The 24242-nt window shown below is 43.8% G+C and overlaps 1 protein-coding gene across 1 annotated transcript in view; it reads right to left on the bottom strand.

Annotated features, from left to right (window-relative positions):
• Positions 1 to 21284: 21284 nt before the first annotated feature.
• IMMP2L (inner mitochondrial membrane peptidase subunit 2) overlaps positions 21285 to 24242 on the bottom strand; it is a 462659-nt gene continuing 459701 nt past the window's right edge. The window contains exon 7 of the mRNA XM_006085318.3: positions 21285 to 21902. Within this exon, the coding sequence (XP_006085380.1) occupies positions 21783 to 21902 (120 nt within the window). The 3' untranslated portion in view covers positions 21285 to 21782. The remainder of the gene's footprint in view (positions 21903 to 24242) is intronic.

The following is a 24242-nucleotide window of genomic DNA, read 5'->3' as shown; positions in this document are numbered from 1 at the left end:
TATGCAGAAAGGCACAGGTGTTTACAATCTTGGTATAGTTTGTAATGAATTTTAAAGGCGTTACAAACAACAGCAGCAACCCATGAATGATTAGCATTTCAAACCCAAGGTGGATGGAAAGTATGATGAAACAGCAAATTATACTTTTTAATAAGTGCATTGTTCTGCTGAGATGATTGTATTCACCGACAGCCAATTCTGCAGTGATGAATTATTGTGTAAAAGCTTTTCCCTATGATCTTTTTGGTAGGCAGTTAACAACTGCTCAGCTAACTTTCATGTATGCATTTATCAATCTTTGCTTTAGTAAAATTCATACCAGGTTAACTAATAAATGTTTTTAACAGTATATGTACCCTTTTCAACTGCTCTTTCATTGAAATTATGAAAAGCAACATGATTTTCCTAACCATGAAGAGGTGAGCATAATCTGAAGACATGGCAAGGTTGGGGCATAATCTGGGTCTATACCTGTTGCCCTTTTCAACTGGAAGCACTAACCACTTTCTAGACCTCTGTTACCTTCTCTTCAAACAGCGTATGCCAGGGTCCCTCAAACTGTCATTGTCCCAAGGCCAAATTTGGCCTTATTTGGCACCTCTTTTATATTTAGGCCTTTAAAAATCAAGGAAAATTCTTCTATTTATATCTATTTTTTGACCCTTAGGTAGATTAAGTATAAGAGAAAACCAGCATGCTTATTTTTAAATTGGAACATAATGGAAAGTTTACACCGTATCAAAGTTTTATGTTTTCTATTTTATTTGTTAGTTTATTTTGCTCATCAGTTTACACATAAAAATGAAGTCATATGGCACTTGTCTTTCTCTGACTGGCTTTTTTCACTTAGCACAATCACTAGGTCTATCCATGCTAAAAGTAAGAGTTCCTTCTTTTTTACACTAGAGTAGTAAATGGACCACAACTCTTTTATTCACTCATCTACTGATGGGCACTTGGTTGACTTTCAAATCTTGGCTGAGTGAAAAAGGTGAAGGGATTGAGTAACAAAACAAAACTCAGACACAGACAGACAACAGTAGGGTGGTTACCAGAGGGAAAGGGGTGTGGGGGAGGTAGAAGAAGGTAAAGGGGCGATAAATGGTGATGGAAGGAGACTTGACTTTGGGTGATGAATGCACAATATAATACACAGATGGTGTGTTATAGAATTGTACACCTGAAACCTATATAATCTTATTAACCAACGTCACCCCAATAAATGCAATATTTTTTTTTAGGTTTTATGTTTTCAGATTGTATACTCTCATGCTGTTTTAAGCTTCTGTTGATTGATTAATAGTTTGATGTTGTTGATCCGAGTTAAGAGACACTGGCCAGGAAAAGGCCGGGCCGGAGAGAAGAAAAAGACCTTCCCCTTGCTGGGACCCATCGGTCAGCAGAGTCTGTGATTTGTCCGATGTGGGAGCCAGGGTTGTGGGAAGAGCTAAGATCCAGGGAAGAGCCCTGGCGCTGAGGAAAATCACAGCATTGGCGCTGGGGGTATAGGAAGAGATCGAGAGGGAAATTAGAAAGAAATTCACTCGGTAATTAAAATATTAAAATCATGTGTAATTACAATGCAAAGCTGTTGGACATTATTATATGGTTTCGAGTTCAATAATGTATTCGATACCGATTTTAGAAGTCGCTTTCTCTTATTCTCATTTCTCCTTAGTCTCACTCTCTCTCTGACGTGTTAACATATCTCAAATGACTAACAAAAGGCCAGCGTTGTTGTTTGTTTCTGTGGAACTGAACTTATTAAATGGGTTGGACTGTGAGGCAGAACCGCGGCCACCACTTTCGAGGGAGGAAGGCTGGGTCTCCTCCAGAAAGCAGGGTCCCCGCGTCCCCCAGCTCTCCTGTCCCGGCCGGTGCTCACCTCCTACGTCCCGAACTCCACCTGCGTCTGCATCGCCTTGGCCCCTGTAAGCCCGGGTCCCACTGCATTGTTTCTTGTAGGTTGTTAAGGCCCTGGAAGCGTCCTCCAGGCATGCGGGTGCCTGCCGCGCTGCCAAGCTGTCTCCAGAGGCACCGCGTGTGTCTAGTTAGCGCCTCTGGCCCCAGGAGCCTCGCTTGGGTGGCCTTCCCACCCCTAGTTTCCCAGCAACCCTGTCATTTCAGTCTGATGGTGCAGAACGGACGTCGTTGGGGAATCCTTGCCTTGGGTGAGAGTGGACTTTAGGATGACATTGCCAAGGAGTTAGTAAGGGAGTCTGGACAGTTGTTTGGAGGAGCACAAGCAAAGGAGAGGGCAAGCAGGGCTTCTCCCATGGTAAATGCGCTGGGATCGGCCCGGTGCCTCGTCCCAGGGCAGACCCGGATGCAGCAGGTGGAGGGACCCACGGTCCTGCCGTCCCAGCCAGTGAGTGCCAGGTGACGCTCGCTGCCCGTCGGGGCGCCCTTTCCAAGCCTGAGTGCAGACAGCAACTGCAAGAGGCACCCCTGCCCAGGCCAGCGGGAGGCTTTTTTTTTTCTTTTCAGGTTGGGATGTGTTTTACTGACGCACAAACAGACTAAAAGCTTCCGTTTGAAACTCATCAGAAGTAAAAAGGAAAGGTTTGCCCAGTGTCAACGTTCCCTTTATTTTTCTCACACATGCACTTAGGAAGCGAGGTTTACCAGCTGGCTGTTAAAATATTAACACGCAGCAAGAGGTTCCTTCTTTTATCTCCTAATAGAAACAGCTGACGCTGTAACCCCCTGGTGTCTCCCAGGCTAATGAGGGAGGCCGAGAAGGAACAGGCCCAGCCACTCTCGTTGCCTAAACAAAGTGGTTCCTCGCCCCCCCCCCGCCCCCCGCCCCGAGTCCTTGGCATGTCGTTTCTCCTGGCCTGGTGTCAGGGGTGATGTGTTCCAGTGACCGTCAGCACGGCTAAAGGAGGCCAGGGTGCATTTTACTTTTATTTAGGGTTGTTTTTTTCTTATTTTTTAATTGTAATTTTTAAATTTTATTTTTCCCATCCCCACTTATCCCCTCCATGCCTACTTCTCCTTCACCCTCCCACCCCCCTCCCCTGCCATCACTACACTGTTGTCCATGTCCATGAGCTCTCTCTTTTTTGCTCAGCCCCTTCACCACCACCAGCACACACACACACACACACACACACACACACACACACACTCACACACTCAAGAACTGTCCACCTGCTCTCTACCTATGAGTCTGTCTCTATTTTGCTTGCTAGTTGTTTGTTCCTTGAATTCTATATATGAGTGAAATCATGTGGTACTTGTCTTTTCCTGACTGGCTTATGCTAGCATTTAAAAAACAAAATAGAGCCTATAGGATCTTCAAAAAAGTCTCCTGTAAATTAAACATTTTGAAGCCACTTAGCATATCGGCAGACACTGCATGGACATGTGATTGCACTGAATGGGACCTGCTCCTGACAAAAGGTAAAATGATAATGAGAAAATGCTCAGAGTTGTCCTTTGTTGGGGTGTGTGACACAGGTGACCTGGTCTGGCGCTCATGGGACCGTGCTGGACAGTGGCCTCACCTCACAGAGGAAGGCACGGAGGCGCGGAGCAGGGACTGGCTCACTGGCCCCCAGCTGCGGAGGGACACACTGAGACTCACACCCAGGTGTGTCTGCGTCCTGAATCTGTATTTTTAATCACCAAGCTCTCAACCCATTCAGAGTCACAACAATTTAGATAGAAATTATGTCTGATTTATATGCTATGACAACAAAAAGAGCACGAAGCTCTCTTTGGCACGCAGCCCTTCCTCTTTGGCAGTCACCTAAGGTCGTTTGGGGAAGTAAGTGGTGTGTAAATTTCAGATAAAATGTTTAAATGCCTCTGCTCACCTCAAAGATTCTGAAGTGCGTTCTATGTCTTTAAAGCAGCGAGTGCCACTGGCCCAGGACGGATGTACTGCATGTCCTTGAGGGTCTCCGTCCGGGACAGATGAGAAGCACCTGGAGAAATCGGGTTCCCAGGGCTTGAGATGCCGGTGCCGCCATCTGTCTGTGATTGGAACCGCGGGTTATTGGTGATTTAGGGAATGGTGGGAGGATAATGTGCGGCTGACGGTGGTTCAGGCACAGTTATGCCCGGCCTGTTCGTGTTTTGAAGCAATCTGGGATGAGCTGCTCAAAATTAAAAAGACCATCTTTGCGGCACGTGAAGAGCTGAGAAAACAAACAAACCATGCAGAAAATCGCTGGGGCCTTCCTTTAGACAAGCAGTGGCTGTTTGCTTCTTCGGGGAAGGCTTGGTTTTCCACCAGGTCCAGCTGTTTTGGGGCGTACAGACGAGGCAGGGGTGGGGACACTGCACCTAGAATTAAGCTAACGTGGGAACGAAGATTCCCGATGAGAAGTCTCTGTCAAAAGCAAACGCCTCCCAGCGTCTCTGTGGAAGCAGCGAGCACAGCTGTGACATCACAAGGGATTTTCTGAGGGCGATGCTGACGGAGACTCGACTGTCCTGGGGCCCTTTCTTAGGGTCCTTGCTGTTTTCACCAGCGCTCGGGCCACGGAATTCCACGAGCACCCAGTTCTGTTTTCCTACACACCCTGTTCCTTTCAGGCCTCGGTTTTGCAGAATGTGAACTTGTTCATGACAAGCCTGCACTGTGTGAAGCAGAGGCCGCCCGGTTCTCAGAAAAGCATCCTTTCTTTCTTCAGTAGGTGCCTGGGACTGTTGTGCACGTGACCTACTGCGCTTCTCCAGGCAGCACTTTGGCGTAGGCATATGTTCAAACCATGGGAGCTAAGCCCAGAAGTTCGTTAAAGGGTGACTTTGCGATATAGGACACAGGGACTTTGAACACGACTAAACTTTCACAAAGAACGCTCCTGATTCATAAATTTTTAAAATTTTTTATATTTCAACTCCCGTTTACATTCAGTAGTATTTTGTATTAATTTAGGTGTACAGCATAATGGTTAGGCACCATTACAGCAAATTAAAAGATGCATTTTTGTATCAGATTACTCCAGAAAGCATTAATAAGGCCAGATATATGTCAATAATAACAAGTCAGACCCACAGAAGGATACTGCATAAGAAAAAAATATTGCAAATATTTTAAATGTTTAAAAATAATGTAGAATTGGCCATGAATGGACTGGCTGAGCTTGTAAAGGGGTGAGCTCCCTGTCACGAGAAATGCCCTCATGGAGACTGGACAGATCTGTCAGAAATATCACAGCAGTGGCGCCTTCAGTGTTTGGGGCATTGAATGAGATAAAAAGTTACTTTCTAGAATAATAATCATCATTTCTTAAAGGTTAACCAGGTGTCAGACACGACACTAAAGTTTTACACTCATTTTCTACATAAGAGATAAATATTTTTATCCTTAGTATATAGATGAAGATATAAATATTTCATCTTTCAAGAATCTAAATATTTCACATGCTTAGTATGATTGATATTAACTTGCCTTATTTTAAAAAGCGCAAAGGAGGAGAAAAAAAATAAGAGAAATTAGGGAGGAACCAAGATGGCGGCATAGGTAAAGGCCTATACTTGATGCCTCCCCCAACCACATCAACATTACAACTAAAATACAGAACAACTATCATCCAGAAACACGGGAAGCTGGCTGAGTGGAAGTCCTCCAACTAGGGAGGTAGAGAAGGAAGCGCACTGACTGGTGGGAGGTGCAGAGGTGTGGAACGGGCTGGATCTGCACCCACGTGGGCTGTGTTTTTAATCGGGAGAGAGATCGTCTCTGTGGAGGCCGCCCAGGGGAGCAAGGAGTCCCAGCCCCACACCAACCCCAGCCCAGGCTCCCAGAGCTGGGAAAAGAAGTCCCTATGTAGGACTATGGACTGTAAAAACCAGTGTGTGGGTTGGGGCTCAGTGACACAGAGGCTGCTGGAGAACCAGCTACTCCTCTTAAAAGGCCGGCACTGTGAACTGAATTTACAAGCTCCCGCTTGCTCTGAGCTCCAGTACCTGGGCGAGGCTCTGAGGGACCCAGACACATACGGGGAGAAACTGGACTGTCTGGCATCGGGGCAGGAACGTGGGGGCGGCTTTCTTCAGTCAGAGGTGCTTGCAGTGGTCATTGTTCCTGCACTGGGACCTCCTTGGTGCAGGGCTTATTGGCAGCCATTTCTCTTTGATTCCCTGAGACCCCGCCCCACCCAGTTTACAACCCCACCCAAGTTGTGTACAGCGTGTTTTGCATATGAATGGTCTGTCCTTTCTCAGCCTAAAACCTGTCAAACAAGCTGCAGCTGGGTCAGGGAGACCCAAAGCTATCAATAAAAAGCCCAAGTCCGGCACCAGCACCAGCCTGCCTTGCTTCACAGCTGGGGCTCATCTGGGCACTTCCAAACCCCATACAAAGAGGAGGAATCTTCAATTCTCTCTGTAGCTCCTGCTGGGTGGCCCCAGGCAGTGGCTGACTTTGCACCTCCTTGGAGATCCATGAGCCAGTGTACCCAGTGGCCAGTGTGAGACCAAACCAGATTACAACTCTACACATCCATAAGTGACACACTCAAGGGGCAGACTCAGTGAGCACCAAAGCCCCACTGAAGCAAGTCCTGCCCCATAAGGGTGTCTCCTGCATAGCAGCTCTCCCATTGTAGTCACAGCTGGTCCTCACAGCCAATTGGCCTGGAGGTAAATTCCTTCCAGCAATCAAGGCTCAATTACAACAAGACTGTGCACACAGCCCACAAAGGGGGGCACCAAGAGTGTCCACCTCAGGTGACTGGGGAGGCTGAGCCACTGGGCTCTATAGGACACCTACTACACAAGGCCACTCTGCCAACTCAAGGAGACATAGCAGCTTTACCCAATACATAGAAATAAACACAGGGAAGCAGCCAAAATGCAGACAAAGAAACATGTCACAAATGAAAGAAATGGAAGAAAGCAAACTACTGGATATAGAGTTCAAAAACACAATTATAAGGTTACTCAGGAATCTTCTGGAAACCTCCAAGGAACTTAGTGAGACCTTTAAGGATCTTAGTGAGAATGCGGAGAAAAAAAAAAAAAAAAAAAAAAAAAAAAAAAAAAAAAAAAGGGAAAAGAACCAGTCAGAAATTCAGCATACACTGACTGAAATAAAGAATAATATACAGGGATCCAACAGTAGACTAGAGGATTCTGAGAAATCAAGTCAATGATTTGAAATATGAGGAGGCAAAAAACACCCAACCAGAAGAGCAAAAAAGAATCTAAAAATATGAAGATAGTGTAAGGAGCCTCTGGGACAACTTCAAGCGTACCAACATCCGAATTATGAGGGTGCCAGAATAAGAGAGAGTGCAAGATATTGAAAACCAATTTGAAGAAATAATGGCAGAAAACTTCCCCTACCCGGTGAAAGAAATAGACTTACAAGTCCAGGAAGTGCAGAGAACCCTAAACAAGAGGAATCCAAAGAGGACCATACCAAAACACATCATAATTAAAATGCCAGGAGCAAAAGACAAAGAGAGAATCTTAAAAGCAAGAAAAAAACAGTTAGTTACCTACAAGGGAGTACCCATATGACTGTCAGCTGATTTCTCAACAGAAACTATGCAGGCCAGAAGGGAGTGGCAAGAAATATTCAACGTGATGAATAGCAAGAACCTACAACCAAGAATACTCAGCAAAGCTATCATTCAGAATTGAAGGTCAGATAAAGTGCTTCACAGACAAGAAAAAGCTAAAGGAGTTCACCACCACCAAACCAGGATTATATGAAATGCTGAAGGGTATTGGAGGAGGAGGAGGAGGTGGAAGAGGAGGAGGAGGAGGAGGAGGAGGAGAAGGTAAAGATAAAAAATATGAACAACAAAGTGGCAACAAATACATATCTATCGACAATTGAATCTAAAAATCAAATGAATAAAAAATCTGATAAACAGAATAAACTGGTGAATGGAATAGAATCAGGGGCATAGATATGGAACAGACTAATGATTCTCAGAGGGAAGGGCATGTGGGGGATTCAGGAGGAGATTAGACAAAGATCTTATATACATGTGTGCAGTACCTATGGACACAGACAATAGGGTGGCAAGGGCCTGGGGTTGGGTGGGAACCAGGTGGAGGGGAGCTATGGGGGGGAAAAAAGAGGACATCTGTAATCATCTCAACAATAAAGATAAAAAAAGAGAAGTTGGGCAATGACTTTAAATATTCTCATTTCAAAAATGACAATAAACATTGTTGAGAGAATTGAATTTAATATTTTGTGGTAGCTTTTTAAAAAATACCCCCCAAGCCATTCTTATGACTTTATATTCCAATAAAGTTGCCCTGGCCTATAGTCTTTGCTCAGACCTTCATTCCTTGTTATGAGGGCCCTTAGATTCCTACATGCTCATTAGAATAATTGACCTTCCTTCATTCTTAGACTCTGCCCTGGCCCTAATGTTATTTAAAGTTTACCTGCTCACCTCGCTAGTGTGTGCTGGCCAATGTGTGACACTTAAGGACTCTGTTAACCTGTTAACCTCAAAAAAAATTGAGCCATAACATTGGCTTTGAATAAAAATGATCATCGATGGTGAGGTTATTGCCTGAGGACTATAATTGATTTTACTAGTTTGTCCAAAGAATGAAGTGTATAAACGGTCCGGGAACTTCCTGGGTTATGTAAATATTGTGTCACATTTACATGAGTTTTGATCCTGAACATCAATATTTATGACCAAAAGGGAGCTCTCTGGCATTGGAATTTTTCCTAGATCATCTGTATCTAGCCCACAGATTTATCAAATTTACTGCATCCTTTGGTGTGAAGCAGTTACGTTACTTATTCATGTTAACGAAAATGGAAGAGATAAATTGGTAATTGATATGTTAAAGTGAGTAGCCTTCATGTTCAGGATTCTGAAAGTTATTTGCCCATAATCATTCAAAACATCTAGTATCCACTTAGGATACTGAGGCTGTGTGGCCGCAGTGATGCTCATCAGATATCCCACCAGCTCACCCATGTTCGCCAGCCTCCTTGGTTAGAAGGGCCCACGTATCTGGCTCTAGTCAGTGGGCTCAGAAGGGAAGTGATGTAGTCACTCTGTTTAGGTTTTGCACCTGCCACCCCCTGGCACAGGGATCTTGGCAGGTCCTCTAGCCCCTCTCTCTTCAAACGAGTTAAAATGCCGATTCTGACTTGGGCCTGAGACTCCTCATTCCTAACCAAGTGCCTGATGGTATCGATGATGCTGAGCTCAGACCACGATCTAAGCAGCAGGACTCAAGGCAACACCTTCAAGAGGACAGGCCCTTTCCCAGCGTGGCCCCTGCTTGACCCCAGGGAGTGGAGCCTTACATGGGACAGTAGTGCGAGTGTGAAATGAACGGGCAAGTAGGCGGTCAAGGGCAGTTTCTTTCTTCGGAAACCGGCTTTTGCGATTATAAGCCAATTCTAGATATCCAAATAGAATATTAGAAAGTTTTGATATTTTCCTATTTAAAAAAAAATGCCCCCTTGATAGTTTCCGTGTCATTAAAATTTCAATGGCTGTAGTTCCATTTCAAGACGGCAGGCCAGTGGATGGACAGGAACGATGGAGGGAGCACACACAGTTCTGGCCACAGGAGGTGTAGACGGGAGCTGAGCGGGTCGGAACGCTCTCCGGTTCCTGCCAGAGCGACAGCAGATAAGCCCCCACAGAACTGTTGTTCATCTGAAAAATGTATGTGACTTCCATGCCCTGCTTTGTAATATAGCTATGATATCAACGCACATTTTAATCACCTTCAGATAAAACCGTCACTCCGAAAGTGCGCTGTTTTATGCTGCGCCGTTCAGGCCAGAACCCTACAGGTGGGTTCCCGTTTGAGAAACACAGCACTGGCATCAAGAACAGTCATTTCACATGCAATTCACGCTTCCTAGTTATTTGCTTGATACTTTTTTATAAAAAAAAGAGTCTATTTCTTTTCTCCTTCCTTAAGGCCTACCTCGCCTGGCTTTCTCTTCGCTTTCACGGGCCTTAGGGAATCTGTGGCAGGAACGTTCCTGTCTAGTTCCCATTGGTAACCATGAATCTCACGGCTTGGTTGCTAATCAAACCGCAAGGCCAGCCGACCGCGTCATGATGCCCTCTGGACGCTGCCCAGGTTGCTTCCTCCTTCCTGGCAGCATCCTCACGAGGGACTAGTGCAGCGATACAGAGAGTGCAACAAATTACACCGGAGGTGCAGGGTTCCTGGGGGCTTACATTCAGTAAGAAGAGAGCTCTTCAGACCGGATCCTAAATATAACTCCTCATCTAGTCCAAAGGGAATAACTTCGATCCAGCAAAGGGTTCCCTCTTCGGAGCCTTTGGGTTTCTCTCTCCATTCAACCCAGCCCCCTACCTGCCTCGCTCTCTGTGCCAAAACAAGAAAAAAATCCTCTTACCTTTTTTCAAATCTATTCTTTTGTCTGGCTTAATAGAAGACACTTGGATTCTCAGGTATATTTCTGCTTTCAACCTATCACAATATCGTATGTTGTGTTGCCTCAGGAAAACTCCATGTATTCTCACAGAGAACCAAGAGTGAAAACGTCAATCAATGTATTACTGTTCTTATGGAAATAGACTGGAACTTGCAGAGCCCTTAAAGCAGCGGTTCTCAACCTGTGGGTCGCAACCCCTTTGGGGTCGAACGACCCTTTCACAGGGGTCGCCTAAGACCATCAGAAAACACATATATAATTACATATTGTTTTTGTGATTAATCACTATGCTTTAATTATGTTCAATTTGTAACAATGAAATTGGGGTCACCACAATATGAACTGTATTAAAGGGTCGCAGCATTAGGAAGGTTGAGAACCACTGCCTTAAAGGGTCTTGGGGATCCATCAGGTTCCCTGGACCATCCTTTGAGCACTGCTGATAGAGAGCATTTAAAACAGTACCTGTTACGGGGTGAATGTAATTGTAAGAATTAGCTATTAGTGTTGTCTTTTTTCTAAATATATTAGCTTACATCGGTTCCCATTTTCAGTACCCCTGCCTGTACCCATTCTCATATTTCCTTTGCCTCCTGGTTTCTCTGTTTTAGCTTCTTTCCTTGGCTCTCCTTTTCAAAATTGGAGATTTTCTTCTGAGCTCTTCTCATGGAACATTGGTTTCCCTCTGAGCAGCACATCTCTTACTTACCCATGCTTACAAGTATGCGTAGGAGGCACTGGACTTCAGGCTCACCCATGGTGCCCAGACAGGACTATCTCGCACCTGGTCTTCTAACGAGGCGAGGAAACCCTGACCCAGAAGTGGGTCTGGATAAGTCACCACATGAAAGAACCAGAGCACAGATGAGGATCTAATGGAGACCTCCCTGAATTGGACCCTTATGATGACAAGTCCTTGGCCCCAGGTTGATAAGCTTCCTCTATAGACTGATATAAGGGCTAAGGCACAGAGGAGGAGAATGGCAAAAAGGGAAAGTAGGCTAGACGAAATGGAAATGCTAATGAATTGTTCATGACCTAGGATTGGTCAAAGATTTCTCAGTTATGACACTAAATGCATGATCTATAAAATTTTAAAAATAAATTAGACTTTATAAAGGGTTTTTTTTAAAAAAAAACACACTACTATAGCTCTACAAAGATCCTATTAAGAATAAGAAAAGCAAAGAGAATGAAAATGTCCACAGCAACTAGGAGAAAATATTTGCAAAACACACATCAGGCAAATTGTTGGCACAGTGCATAGCAAGCTCTATAAACTCAATATTAAGAAAACAAACAATCCAAATAGAACAAATAATTGAACAGACACATCACCAAAGAAGCTATATGGATGGCAAATAAACACATGAAAAGATGTTCAACATTGCTTGCCTTTAGAGGAATGAAAATTAAAATCACTATTTCTACACACCTATCAGAATGGCTAAAATAAAAAATACTGTTAGTATTAAATGCTGACAAGGATGCAGAAAAACTGTATGTCTGTCTCATACACTGCTGGTGAGAATGCACAGCCACTCTGGAAGAGCACTTTTTTAAAAAGTTAAACATACACTCGACATACGACATAGCGCTTTCCTCCATCTCTCCCTTCCTCATTCCCTTCCTCACTCTTTCTTCCTTTCTTTCCTCTCCTCTTTTCTCTTCTCCTTTCCTTTGTGATCAAGATTCATCCATTGGTTTTGGTTAGTATGTCTTGGGCAGAGAACTATCAAGCAACTCTAACACATACTTAAGTTATTTTAAATAGTCATCTATTTAGCATGTATCAGAAAGTTGGAGGCTTCAAGTATCAGAATTATTTACTCATGGGAACAAGTCAAAAAGACAAGGTTCAGAATCAGCAAAAATTCAATGGCTTCAGCTCCATTTCTCTGTGGTCCTTTGGTTATGCATTAGCTATTATTCTAAGGCTTTATAACCACACACTGTGGTGCTGAGAGGAAGAGAAAGAGTTGATCCAATAAACTCCCATACGAGTGAGAAAACATCCTTTCTAGAAGAACCCAAGAAATCTCTTCTTGGGTCTCAATGTTCTGGGATGAGTCTCATTTCCGTTTCTCAGCCAAAGCTTGTGTACAGGAAAACTCCAATTTGCATTCTTAAAGACTCTGTTGAGGCCCATGAGAGTATCCTGACTCCTTAGATTAATCAGAGTTACCTATGAGCTGGGGGTCAACCCCCCGCGCGGCACAGTCACAGATAGTGGGCCGAGTTGAAACAGACGTAGAGAAGACAACCCCAGTGTCCGCTGTATGACAGACTTCTTTTCTTGTGCACATTTTTTTTCTGCAGAAGGAAAGCGAAGATGACAAAAATACTGACGCTTGTCCTTCAAGCTGACATAATATTAGTTCTACTAAAATACGACATTTGCTTATGTCAAGCCAAGAAAAGACACATTAGACAATGAATGCGAGGCTTGCACCCACTTGAGGACTCCGTAGAATCTACGCTATTCACGAAGGTAGCAGTTAATGTTTTTGACCATTGAGATGTTATCTTTAAGGTAATATTTAGAATATAATTTGCTGCAGTAAGTGTAATTTTCTGGCTGAGATGTCCATCTAGATTTTCATTATTGAATGATGATTTTAAAAAAGATTGCTTTGTAATAATAAGGCTCATTGCCAATTCATCGGTTTCTCTTTTCCTCAAGCCATAATAAATGTGCTTAGAAACATTTACACCTGGGGCCAAATGTGGCCCAGATTTTAGTTCCGGTGTAAAGGTTGACAAAAAGCTTTTGTACTCTCTCTTTCCTGGACTAAATTTATTTAGGGATCCAGGCATCCCCTGCCTTGTGATTCAATGTCAAGGCCTAGATTTCCCACCGGGTAAGATAACAAATCATACAAAAGTAGACTTGCGACAGCCAGCTGGGCGAACAAACCTGTCTTCCCTTGCAGTACCTTCCAGAAGATTAACTACCTGCCTCAGCTCTTCAGTCTGTCTGTTCTCCCCTGGATTTTGGCTAGTTTCAGGCTTTTAACATTCTGTCTGTCACGGTGCCTGGAGATTGGTGACAAAAGCCCCCCTCCCTGAAGCTCCTTGCAATACTTGTGCACACACACACACACCATAACCTGTGAGTGAGGCTTCCCGCAGAAATCTCCGTGGTCTTGGAGTCGCTTCGAGGGAATCAGGGAAATGAAATGGGATCTTTCTCCTAGCGACCTTCAACATTTCCAGCATCTCCAGCATCGCTACCTCAGCTCCCTGTTACCCTGGGTTCCTCACATCCTCTCCTGATTGCCTCCTTTCCACTTGGCCGTTAACTTCTTCAGTCACTCTCTCAACTCTAAAAAGAAGGACCATAAACCTGGTGAATAACATTATTTATGAATTCCAGTCTGATCTTGTGTGTTAGTGATTCATTCTTGCAATATTTATTGAGCACTTCTATGTGCAAGGTTCTGAGTGAGTGTTTTAAAAGATACAAAAACGAGACATGAAACTTCAAAGAGCTTAGTGAGGGGCGGTTTATTTCAGGCTTAAAAGTAAGAGTCATTCCCAGCAGGTGTGGCTCAGTGATTGAGTGCCGTCCCATGAACCAAGAGGTGTTGGGTTCCATTCCCAGTCAGGGCACATGCCTGGGTTGCTGGCTCAATCCCCAGTATGGGGCTTGCAGGAGGCAGCCAATCAATGTTTCTCTTCATCGATGCTTTTATCTCTCTATCCCTCTCCCTTCCTCTCTCTCTCTCTCTCTCAAAAAAACAAAAACAAAAAACAAACAAACTCATGAGAAAGGAGCAAAGCACTGTGGGCCCTCAGAGGAGTGAGCCTCTAAATGGGAGTCGATGGTATTGACATTGATCCTATGGGGTCTGGTGTCGGTGTGGGCAGACAAGTTCTTGCCCCCAAATAGTTTTTTCATCTACTGTTCGATGCCTCTTGTATGTTGTGCCACACAATGATCACTCTTTACAGGTTTGATCTTTACTGAACTGCTCGTTAACACTTAAATGTTTCAACCTCAGGGCACACAACTAGGTAAGTGTAGTTAAGCCCACGTTCCTATTCCTCTGGCTGCAAATAAAGAAAGCTTGGAATCGAGCTGCTCCAATGTTACCCTCGGCTTTGGGAATATCTTCAACAGGGCAGCTGCTTCCTCCTTTATGCTCACATAGCATTCTAGGTGTTTCTCTGTTATGGAGAGCAAAGTATGTTTCTGTCGTTATTTATTTATGCATTAACCTTCCTCATTAGACGGTGAGTCCTTAACAGCAGGGACTGGAAAATAGTAGGCACTCAACAAATGTGTGTTAAATGTATGAATACATGAGCCTAACCCACAGCTGGTTACTGGCATCATGACCTAGAACTTCATGGTAGAGAGAGAAAAGGAACAATGCCTTTCAGCAGCTCCTTGCTGAAGGCGGGGAACCAACTGGGAGGGGCTTGCATTGGTGGACGAGTCAAGGAGAGAGTCTGAGAGTTCATGTTGAGTCAGCTGTCTGGTTGGTTCAGCCTTAACTTCCAGAGCAGTGATTGTAGCGAGGTTACTTTTGCTGCTTCTCAGTATTAATCCAGGACTGGGACGTATGCCTGGTCCCAGTATTAACACAGGACTGGGATGTATGCCTGGTCCCAGTATTAACACAGGACTGGGACGTATGCCTGCTCCCAGTATTGCCTATGCAGGAACAGGGAATTAATGATATAGGAGAAGAGGGTTCATTGCTAGAGACACTTCCTTGACTAGGCGAGAAGGCTTGGATCTAGTACACAGTGGACATTAGAGAATTCCTACATATACACTTTTTTCAATTCATTTGTACTTCAGTCTGGATATAGGTTTACATTTACCTTCTCAGTTGTTGAGGGTCGCTAGCAAACACTGGGTTTAAATATGTGGGCTGAAACTCAGAGCGAAGGCAGAGCCATGCCTTGGGGGTGGACCTGGTCAACAGACCAGGACGCCACTCAGTTTGACCTTCCTGCCCAGTGTTACGGGGGTGGATCTCATGATGTCGCCAGGAACTCCAGGCCCACCCAGATGTGATGGAACTTCCTGTTATTCGAGTATTTATTAAATCTGCATGCGGTGCTGACTCTCTCTGTGCCTATCCCTCCTTCAGAGGGCAGACGCCACACCCAGCCCAAGCTTTTATTCTATGTCTGTGTCTTTGGGATTTGAGAAAAAATTTTAATTTTAATTTTTTCTCAAATCCAAAAGCACCTCCTACTTAAAAGAACCGGTTCACGTCTCTCTCTCTCCGTGCTGCACTCGGAGAAGGGAGCCCCCCGTCATACTCAGTCATGAATTCCACTTTCTGAAATGAAAAGGTGCATTTTAATGGGTTCAAGCATAAGGACAGGCAGGAAGCAGAGTATATGGATACCAGTGCAGATAGGTTGTTATATATATGAGAGTGGCAGGCAGGTGAAGCCTTCTTATTCCTTATATATTCTCGTTGAATTGGAAGCAGCATCATTATTCGAGGGTGAGCGTTAAGAGAAGATATAGCATGCTTATGGGAAGAAAAAGTAGAAATAAGTCTTGTAGGAGGGTGAACAGGTGAGTTAGATAAATACAGTGGGAGAATAAAGGTGTGCTGTGGTTTTTGAATCTAGACCAGCCGTGGGCAAACTACGGCCCTCGGGCTGGATCCGGCCCGTTTGAAATGAATAAAACTAAAAAAAAAAAAAAAAAAGACCGTACCCTTTTATGTAATGATGTTTATTTTGAATTTATATTAGTTCACACAAACACTCCATCCATGCTTTTGTTCTGGCCCTCCGGTCCAGTTTAAGAACCCATTGTGGCCCTCGAGTCAAAAAGTTTGCCCACCCCTGATCTAGACAGCATTCTGATCTATGACATCTCTCCAGAGAATAAAACTCTATGAAGAATGCAGAAACTGCCCTGGCCAGTTTGAATCAGTGGATAGAGCATCGGCCCGCGGACTGAAGGGTCCTGGGTTCGATTCCAATCAAGGGCACGTACCTCAGTTGCAGGTTCCCCGGCCCCTGATCAGGGTGCATTGCAGGAGGCAACCAATCGATGTCTCTCTCTCACATTGATGTTTCTCTTTGTCTCTCCCTCTCCCTTCCACTCTCTCTAAAAATCCATGGAAAAATACCCTTGGGTGAAGATTTAAAAAAGAAAAAATGCAGAAACCAGCTGCAACAATCTGAGAAGATTGGAGCTGAATTTTGTTCTCACAGAAAGAAGGAGTGGCATTGGGAAGATCTGAGGGGAAATGTGTATGTTTAGGGCACCCCTTCTCCTCTTTGACCTTGGGGAAGTAATGTTTCACCAAAAATAGAGGCTTTCCATTTGGTGAGAAGACTAGAAACTAAAATAAGAGGCCTGTGTTGGAGAATGTCACTGGCACCCCCCACTGTCAGCCCTCAGACGCTCTGTTTGGGGTGAACTCTCTTGTCGGGGTCCTTCGATTCTGTGTGTGTCCTTCCAGTTCTCCAGTGGGTAGATTTTGATTTTTGCTGCTGGGGATTGGATATCACCCTCTTGTAAGGCTCTTAATAGGACTGAAGACTTGCTGATCTCATGTCTAAAGGCATGTAAGGCAATGGCAAGGTTACTACCGCTCCAACATAAATACCAATGAGATCAAATTAATGTGAAAACCCCAATGAATCTGTTATTATGTAAACTATTAAACATGACCTCGGTTCCTCCTGAGTTTCGTGTACAGTTGTGAGTACATGAAACACAGAGTCAATAACACTATTGTAATTATCATACCCTGCATGCATTTTTCCATACAAATAACTGTATACCTACTTTTACTCCTATATTTTCCCAGGTGACTTTGATACCCTTCCAAGTCAAAGTCCTCATTCTATAGTCTTTCTGATTGTATATAAAGATGTTCATCCTGGTGTCATACATCTTTGAAGTTCAACATTTGAGTAATCAGTTGCTGTTGAGACTGAAATCAGTTATAAGGTTTGTTTTCAAGTTCGGCAAACAGAGACCTTAACCTCTCAGAGTCAGACGTGGTAGTCTTGGGCCAAAGCAAGCTGACCCAAAGACATCCTGTAAGCTGTACTGGGATGCTTCCCTTCAGAAACCTCTACGTTAATTAACTTACGTGACTAGGGTGGACTTGGTTCTGCTAACAGACTTCAACATGTCAGTGACATTACTCAATAGACATTTGTTTCCTGCTCACTTGCTAGTCCTGAGAGGATGTTCAGGTTGTGTTGGCTGTTTTTCAGGTGGTCATTCAGGGACCCATACATTTTCCATGGTGTGCTACCCTTAGGGCTTTATCATCATGAACATCCCACTGGAAGGCCTAGAAAGAACCTGGAGGTGCCCAGGAGAAGTTTTCTGTGCCAGGCACATCCATCACTTTCAATCATAACCCGAGTTGGCAAGAACTCAAACATGGCCATTACTAACAGCAGAGGAACCTGGAAAATATAACTTAGAGATATTTCTCGGAAAAAGAGAAGCATAGTTTTGTTGAAGTCTCTCCCATACTAATAAAGGGGAGAGTGACTATGACAAGATAAAGACATTTGTGAAGATTGTTTTCAGAGTTGGTGTTAAGACTGATTCTCAAGATATTTCTGACTCTGAAGATCTGAATTTTTAAGGCAGGTTTATGCTCATGTATTTAAGGGGGAAACTGGGAGTGGAGGAGGGCAACTCTTGGTAAGAAGTTTGTGGCTTGACTCAATTATGCTTGGATTTAGCAGAAAAGAGAGAATTCACAGGGTGTCAAGGAATTAGGACCCAAACTGGAGACATGGTGTCTGCAATTTGTTTTTTACAATTAATGTATTATTGACATATTTTAGTAGTTTCAGGTATACAACATAATTGTATATATTGTGGAATGACCACCATAATCAGTCTAATTAATGTTCATCGCCATAAACAGTTACAGTTTTTCTTGTGATGAGACCTTTTAAGATCTGCTCTCGGAAGCAATTTTCAAGAATGCAGCACAGTATTAACTACAGTCACTACACTGTACATATCATCCCCCTATTTCCTCCCTTCACACCCCCACCCCTGCCTCTGCCTCACAGCCACCAATCTGTTCTCTGTATCTTCCAGCTCATTTTTGTTAGATGCCATATATTAGAGAGATCATATAGCATTTGCCTTTCTCTTTCTGACTTATTTCACATTGCATAATTCCCTTAAGGTCCATCCATGTTGTTGAAAATGGCAATATTTCCTTGTGTGGCTGAGTAATATTCATATCTATATATCACAGTTTCTTTATCCATCCATCTTTTAATGGATATGGTTTATACCCATGTCTTGGCTATGGTAACTAATGCTGCAACGGACATGGGTGCATGTATCTTTTTGAGTTAGTTTTTTCATTTTCTGCAGATAAATACCCAGAGGTGGAATTCCTGGGTCATATGGTAGTTCTATTTTTAATTTTGTGGAGAGCCCCTGTGCTGGTTCCAGAGAGGCTAAACCAATTCACATTCTCACCAACAGTGTACAAAGGTTCCCTTTCTTCCACATCCTCGACAACACTTATTATTCCTTGTCTTTTTTATAACAGCCGTGCTGATAGGTGTGAAGTGAGCTCTTGTGGTCTTGATTTGTGTGACTCTGATGATTAGTGATGTTGAGCAACTTTTCCATGTATCTGTTGGTCATGGTATTACTGGGGTTTTTTTGCGGGGTGGGGGAATCTATTCAGATTCTCTGCCTGTTTTTATAATTGAATGGATTACTTATTTCTGCTATTGAGTTGTATGAATCATTGATACATTTTGGATATTAAACCCTTATCAGATATACGATTTGAAAACATTTTCCCCATCAGTACATTGCCCTTTCATTTCATTGATGGTTCCTCTGCAGTGCAGAACCTTTTTAGTTCAATGTCGTCCCACTTTTTTATGCTTGCTTTTGTTGCCTTTGCTTTTGGAATCGAATCCAAAAGATCATGACCAAGAAAATGTCAAGAAGCTTAACTCATACGTTTTCTTCTAGGAGTTTTATGGTTTCTGGTCTTACCTTCAAGTCTCTAATCCGTTCTGAGTTCACTTGTGAGTGGGGTGTCAGAGGTCCAGTTTCATTCTTTTGCTTGTGGCTGCGCCGTTCTCCCAGCAGTATTTATTGAAGAGTCAGTCCTGTCCCCATTGTATGTTCTTGTCTCCATTGTTGTAAACTAACTGACCACACATGTGTGGGTTTATTTCTGGGCTCTCTGTTCTGTCTCATTGACCTCTGTGCCAAAGGTCACCAGCACACTGTTTTAAATACTATAGATGTATGATGTTGTTTAAAATCAGGGAGTCCAATATCTCCAGCTTTGTTCTTCTTTCAGAAGATTGCTTTTGGCTAATTGGGGTCTTCTGTGGATTCATACAGATTTTAGGATTGTCTACTTTGTAAATGAATATGTTAAAAAATTAGTTTACTTACATAGACACATTTGTGTAATTTAAATTATGTAATTATGTACGAAAAGTTTAATTCTACAGAAAGATTTTCTATATATATTGCTGTAATTTTAAATCTATACTGAAAAGGTCTAGTAAATGCGTGCATTCACCAGTCACCGTGAGTAAATGCACATGGCAGGGGTGTGGCTTAGCAACCGTGGGAACATCAGCCAGTGCGAGTTAAAACTGCTGCAGAAAGTCATGCCTGCAGCAACAGGACCAAGCACCTAGAGCAGCGGTTCTCAACCTTCTGGCCCTTTAAATACAGTTTCTCATGTTGTGACCCAACCATGAAATTATTTTCGTTGCTACTTCATAACTGTAATGTTGCTACTGTTATGAATAGTCATGTAAATATCTGATATGCAGGATGGTCTTAGGCGACCCCTGTGAAAGGGTCGTTCGACCGCCAAGGGGTCTCGACTCACAGGTTGAGAACCACTGGCCTAGAGCGATGCATGTGATCACATGGCTAATCACTCCCCAAATACTGTTTACTAGTAGTGACTCTTAGATTTAAATATGTGGACAATAGTTGTAGATGTGTAATATTTATGTCAGTGAAATCACTACCATGTTTTCCCAACCTATGGCCTATTGGCTAAAACTTATTAAAACAGTGAATTAATAATAAAAAAAAATAATCTGTTGATTTAATTATAAGCAAATTTTGGTTAAAATCATTTTAGAATTAACACATGACATACAGACTTGAAATTCTGTCCATTAAATCCAAAGCCCATGAAATCAAGGTCCAAAAAATGGAGGGTTTACTGTATTATTTTTTAAAACATTAATTTTGACCAACCTTAATACATTAGTACTCACTGATGTTTGGTGAATAAGCTATTGTGATGATAATGAATTGTTATTAGCAACATATGCCCTTAATATGCCTGTGTTTTTTGCTGTTGAGCCTCTGTTCCTGCAAGCGAATGAGTTTGCATCCACACTGGCAAGATGGCTGGTCCTTGTTTGGGATTATATTGCTGATGAAGCAAGAAAACGAGACTAGGCGCACAGAGGAGATGGGTTCAGAGCTTAGTTCCCATCAGCGCGAGCCCCCAATCCGTGGGAGGAAAAAGGAAGAACAGCTTCATAAATGCAGACTTGCCTGCTGGCCTCTTACCTCCTCCTTATCTATACAATCGCAGACTCTCATGTGCTAATATTATAACACTTAGCAATTGGTGGTCAGCATGACAGACATGAACCCTGGAACATCACTGGGGTAAAAAACAAGCAAACCAGACTTGGTTGTTCTGGAGGGATTTTTTTTCTTCCCTTTCACTTAGAATATTTTAAGAAATAGTGACTAAATACTGATAAAAGGGTTTACTCATCCCTGTGAACAGTCATGAGATCACTCAGAAGTTTTCAAGTCAAAAGGGCCGATGAGAAAGGTTGATTGTATGGAAGTATTGACAGGATCGGTCCTCCCCAAGAGAGAAGATAGTCCTCCTTCATGGACGTACAAATGAAATGACAAGCAAAGCAGTACCTGAGCAAATGAGTGCTTTATTTTTACATCACAGCTTACAGTACGTCCCACCTGGCTGTCAATCACAATGTAATTCCTATCAGTATGTGTCTAATAGGTTTCTTCTGTTCCAGCTAAGCAGTAAGTGGCATCACTCAAGCAATTACTTTCCCTTCGGTTCATTTTCACATTCTTTCAGCAGCAAACACCAAATCAAAACCCAGCGATCAACAGGATAAGTGCGCCCGGCAAAGTCTCACATAACCCCCAGCAGACATATGAGAATACACCTTCACATTCCCAAAGGTCGGCGTGTGTTTTTGGCATAAAACAACCGGGTATTACAATTGACCACAAAATCAGGTGCCACTTCATACCGTTTAATGTTTTTAAACTCTCTTTAGTCATCTTAGCGTGAGAGGGGGTCTCCCGCAGGGCGTCACGTGTTGGCGGAACCCCCTTCCTGTGTGTCGCTGGTGGCCGCGGGTGGCCTCTTGTGCGGCGGCGGGAGAGCCATCACTGGTCTTCGCTCTGCACCGGCAGGCGCTCGGGGGGGAGCACGGACTGCAGCCGCTGCCAGCGCCCCGGGGGCCACAGGATGTGCGTCGCGTGCGCGTGTAGAAGCCCCAGCGAAACCTGCGTCGGTGACAGAGAGAAGCAGAAAGAAGACATGGTTTGGTGAGGGTCACGTTCACATCTTGACCATAGACTTGATCCCATCCCGTGCGGCTACTCCGTGGACCGAGGATGAGGAGGAGTGAATGTAGGAGGCGCCCCCAGGGCACTGTCTGGGCGCCCAGCAGGATGTACAAGGTTCCACTCCTCACAGCCACCGGAAGCAGGTCGGACATGGGCTTCACGTTGCACGTGGGAAGCCTGGGTGCAGGGAGGAGCCATTGCTGGTCCACAGTCACCCAGCGCCCAAGGGTGGACGCTGGCTGCACCCCAGCCCTCAGCAGCTGCACGCACAGACCCCGAAGGATAAAGCGGGGCGACCTTCTCAGAATATTCTAGAGTTCTCGGGTTTTCAGAGAGACGTGGAAACAAATATGTTCTGCCAAAAGCATTGTCCCACCTGCTGGATGAGCAGCACGAGTTAGATGTGAGGAAAGGCGGGATGCCTCCTGGGAATACATTGAGCAGCACCACAGGAGTGACCCGGAGAAAGGCGGAAGGCCCAAGGAAAGCCGGCCAGGTGGGAGGGGAAGCTATGGAAAGAAATCCATATAGCCCGGCCGTGTGGCTCAGTGGTTGGGCATCGACCCGTGAACCAGGAGGTCACGGTTGGATTCCCTGTCAGGGCACATGCCCGGGTTGCCACTAGGGGGCGTGCAGGAGGCAACTGATCCATGATTTTCTCTCACCATTGATGTTTCCATCTCTCTCGCCCTCTCCCTTCCTCTCTGAAACCAATAAAATATTTTTTAAAAAGTATAAAGATCCTGGTAGATGACAAAGAATCCCCATCAGCAGAGATGGACCAGACTGGAAGGGGAGGGAACTTTTCTCAGAGGACTGAAGACCGAGACCTGAGAAGGAAGGAGCCCTTAAAGCAAGCATTTTTAAACTCCCGCAGGCGGGTAACCGAGGCATGCGGCCGCCGGCCATGAGTTTGACATGCTTGCCTTAAAGGGCTCGCTAGGGACACACCCATGGTGTGGAGAAGAGCATGGCACACGTGATTCAAGTGCAGATCGAGGCCCTCTCCTCGGACGGGTCTGGGCAGGCCCTGGAATGCTAGTGTTGCTGCGATCAGCTGTTCTAATGATATTTAGAGGCTTGTAAAACACTCACGTTTAAGCACTTACTTATTGAGCACCAGTTATAAAGCAGAGAGGACACGTCTATATTACTTTAAAAGGTTTCTTCCTATAAATTTGAGCTCCATGGAGATGAACAGACATCATTTCTTTCATTGAAGTTACTTTATTTACTAGCATATTCATTCGAAAAAATCACACCGCCCAGAGACTCCGTGGAAAGAGCTGAATGTCAGGGGAGAGACTCCAAAGTGATAACCAGAAACACGTTTTCTCTTTTAAAGAAAGCTTCACAGCAACTCGGAACACAAACAGAATAAACCCAAAGGGACCACGAAGCCCATGGGCCCAAGAGAGAAAGCTGTCTTCCACTTGTTATGTTGAAAATCAAACCTTATGAAACTTGACAATGTGGTACAGAAGATAGCTCTATTCACCCAAATCACCAGTTATTTCCATTTGGCTGATTCCTCTCGGGGGCGTGTGCTATGTGTGTTTGTACACATACACTTTCTCAGCCCAATGGAAGTTGCTGGCTTCATGGTGAATTTACCCCTAAAGAAATCCTTCAACATGTATCTCCTAAGAAGTAAGGCTTTTCCCTACATGAATACCATGTATTACATGCAAGATATTTAATATTGATGTGATATAGCCCTTGTTCAGATTTTTCCTATTGTCCCAATGTCTTTTATAACTAATTTATTTTGTAAATTCTTAATCAACGATCGCAGATTGTATCATCCTTTTGCTTCAGTTTACATTTAGGTCATTTTAATCTGGAGCCCAGCTACCTTTTGTAAGTAGTAATTAATCAGTAGGATTTTTTTTCAATTACAGCTGACACATAATATTAGTTTCAGATGTATAACATAGTGATGAGATATGTATATAACTTACAAAGTGATCACCCTGGTAAGTCCAGTGGCCATCTGACACCACACATGGTTATTACAATATTATTGACTATTTTCCTAGGCTGTATTTTACAGCCCCATCGCTGTTTTTATAACTGGCAATTTGTAGTTCTTAATCCCCTTCCCCCGGCCCCCAAACCTCGCTCCCTCTGGTAACCATCAGTCTATTTTTTCATTTATTTTTTTTAAGTTTCCACATGTAAGTCAAATCATATGGTATTTCTTTTTCTGTCTGACTTATTTCACTTAGCATTATATTCTCTAGGCCCATCCATGTTGTTACAAATGGCAAGGTTTCA

Source organism: Myotis lucifugus, unplaced genomic scaffold, assembly GCF_000147115.1.
Source record: "Myotis lucifugus unplaced genomic scaffold, Myoluc2.0 scaffold_18, whole genome shotgun sequence".
NCBI lineage: Eukaryota > Metazoa > Chordata > Mammalia > Chiroptera > Vespertilionidae > Myotis > Myotis lucifugus.
Note: the sequence above shows the minus strand (reverse complement) of the source record. Positions and strands in the feature narration are given on the sequence as shown.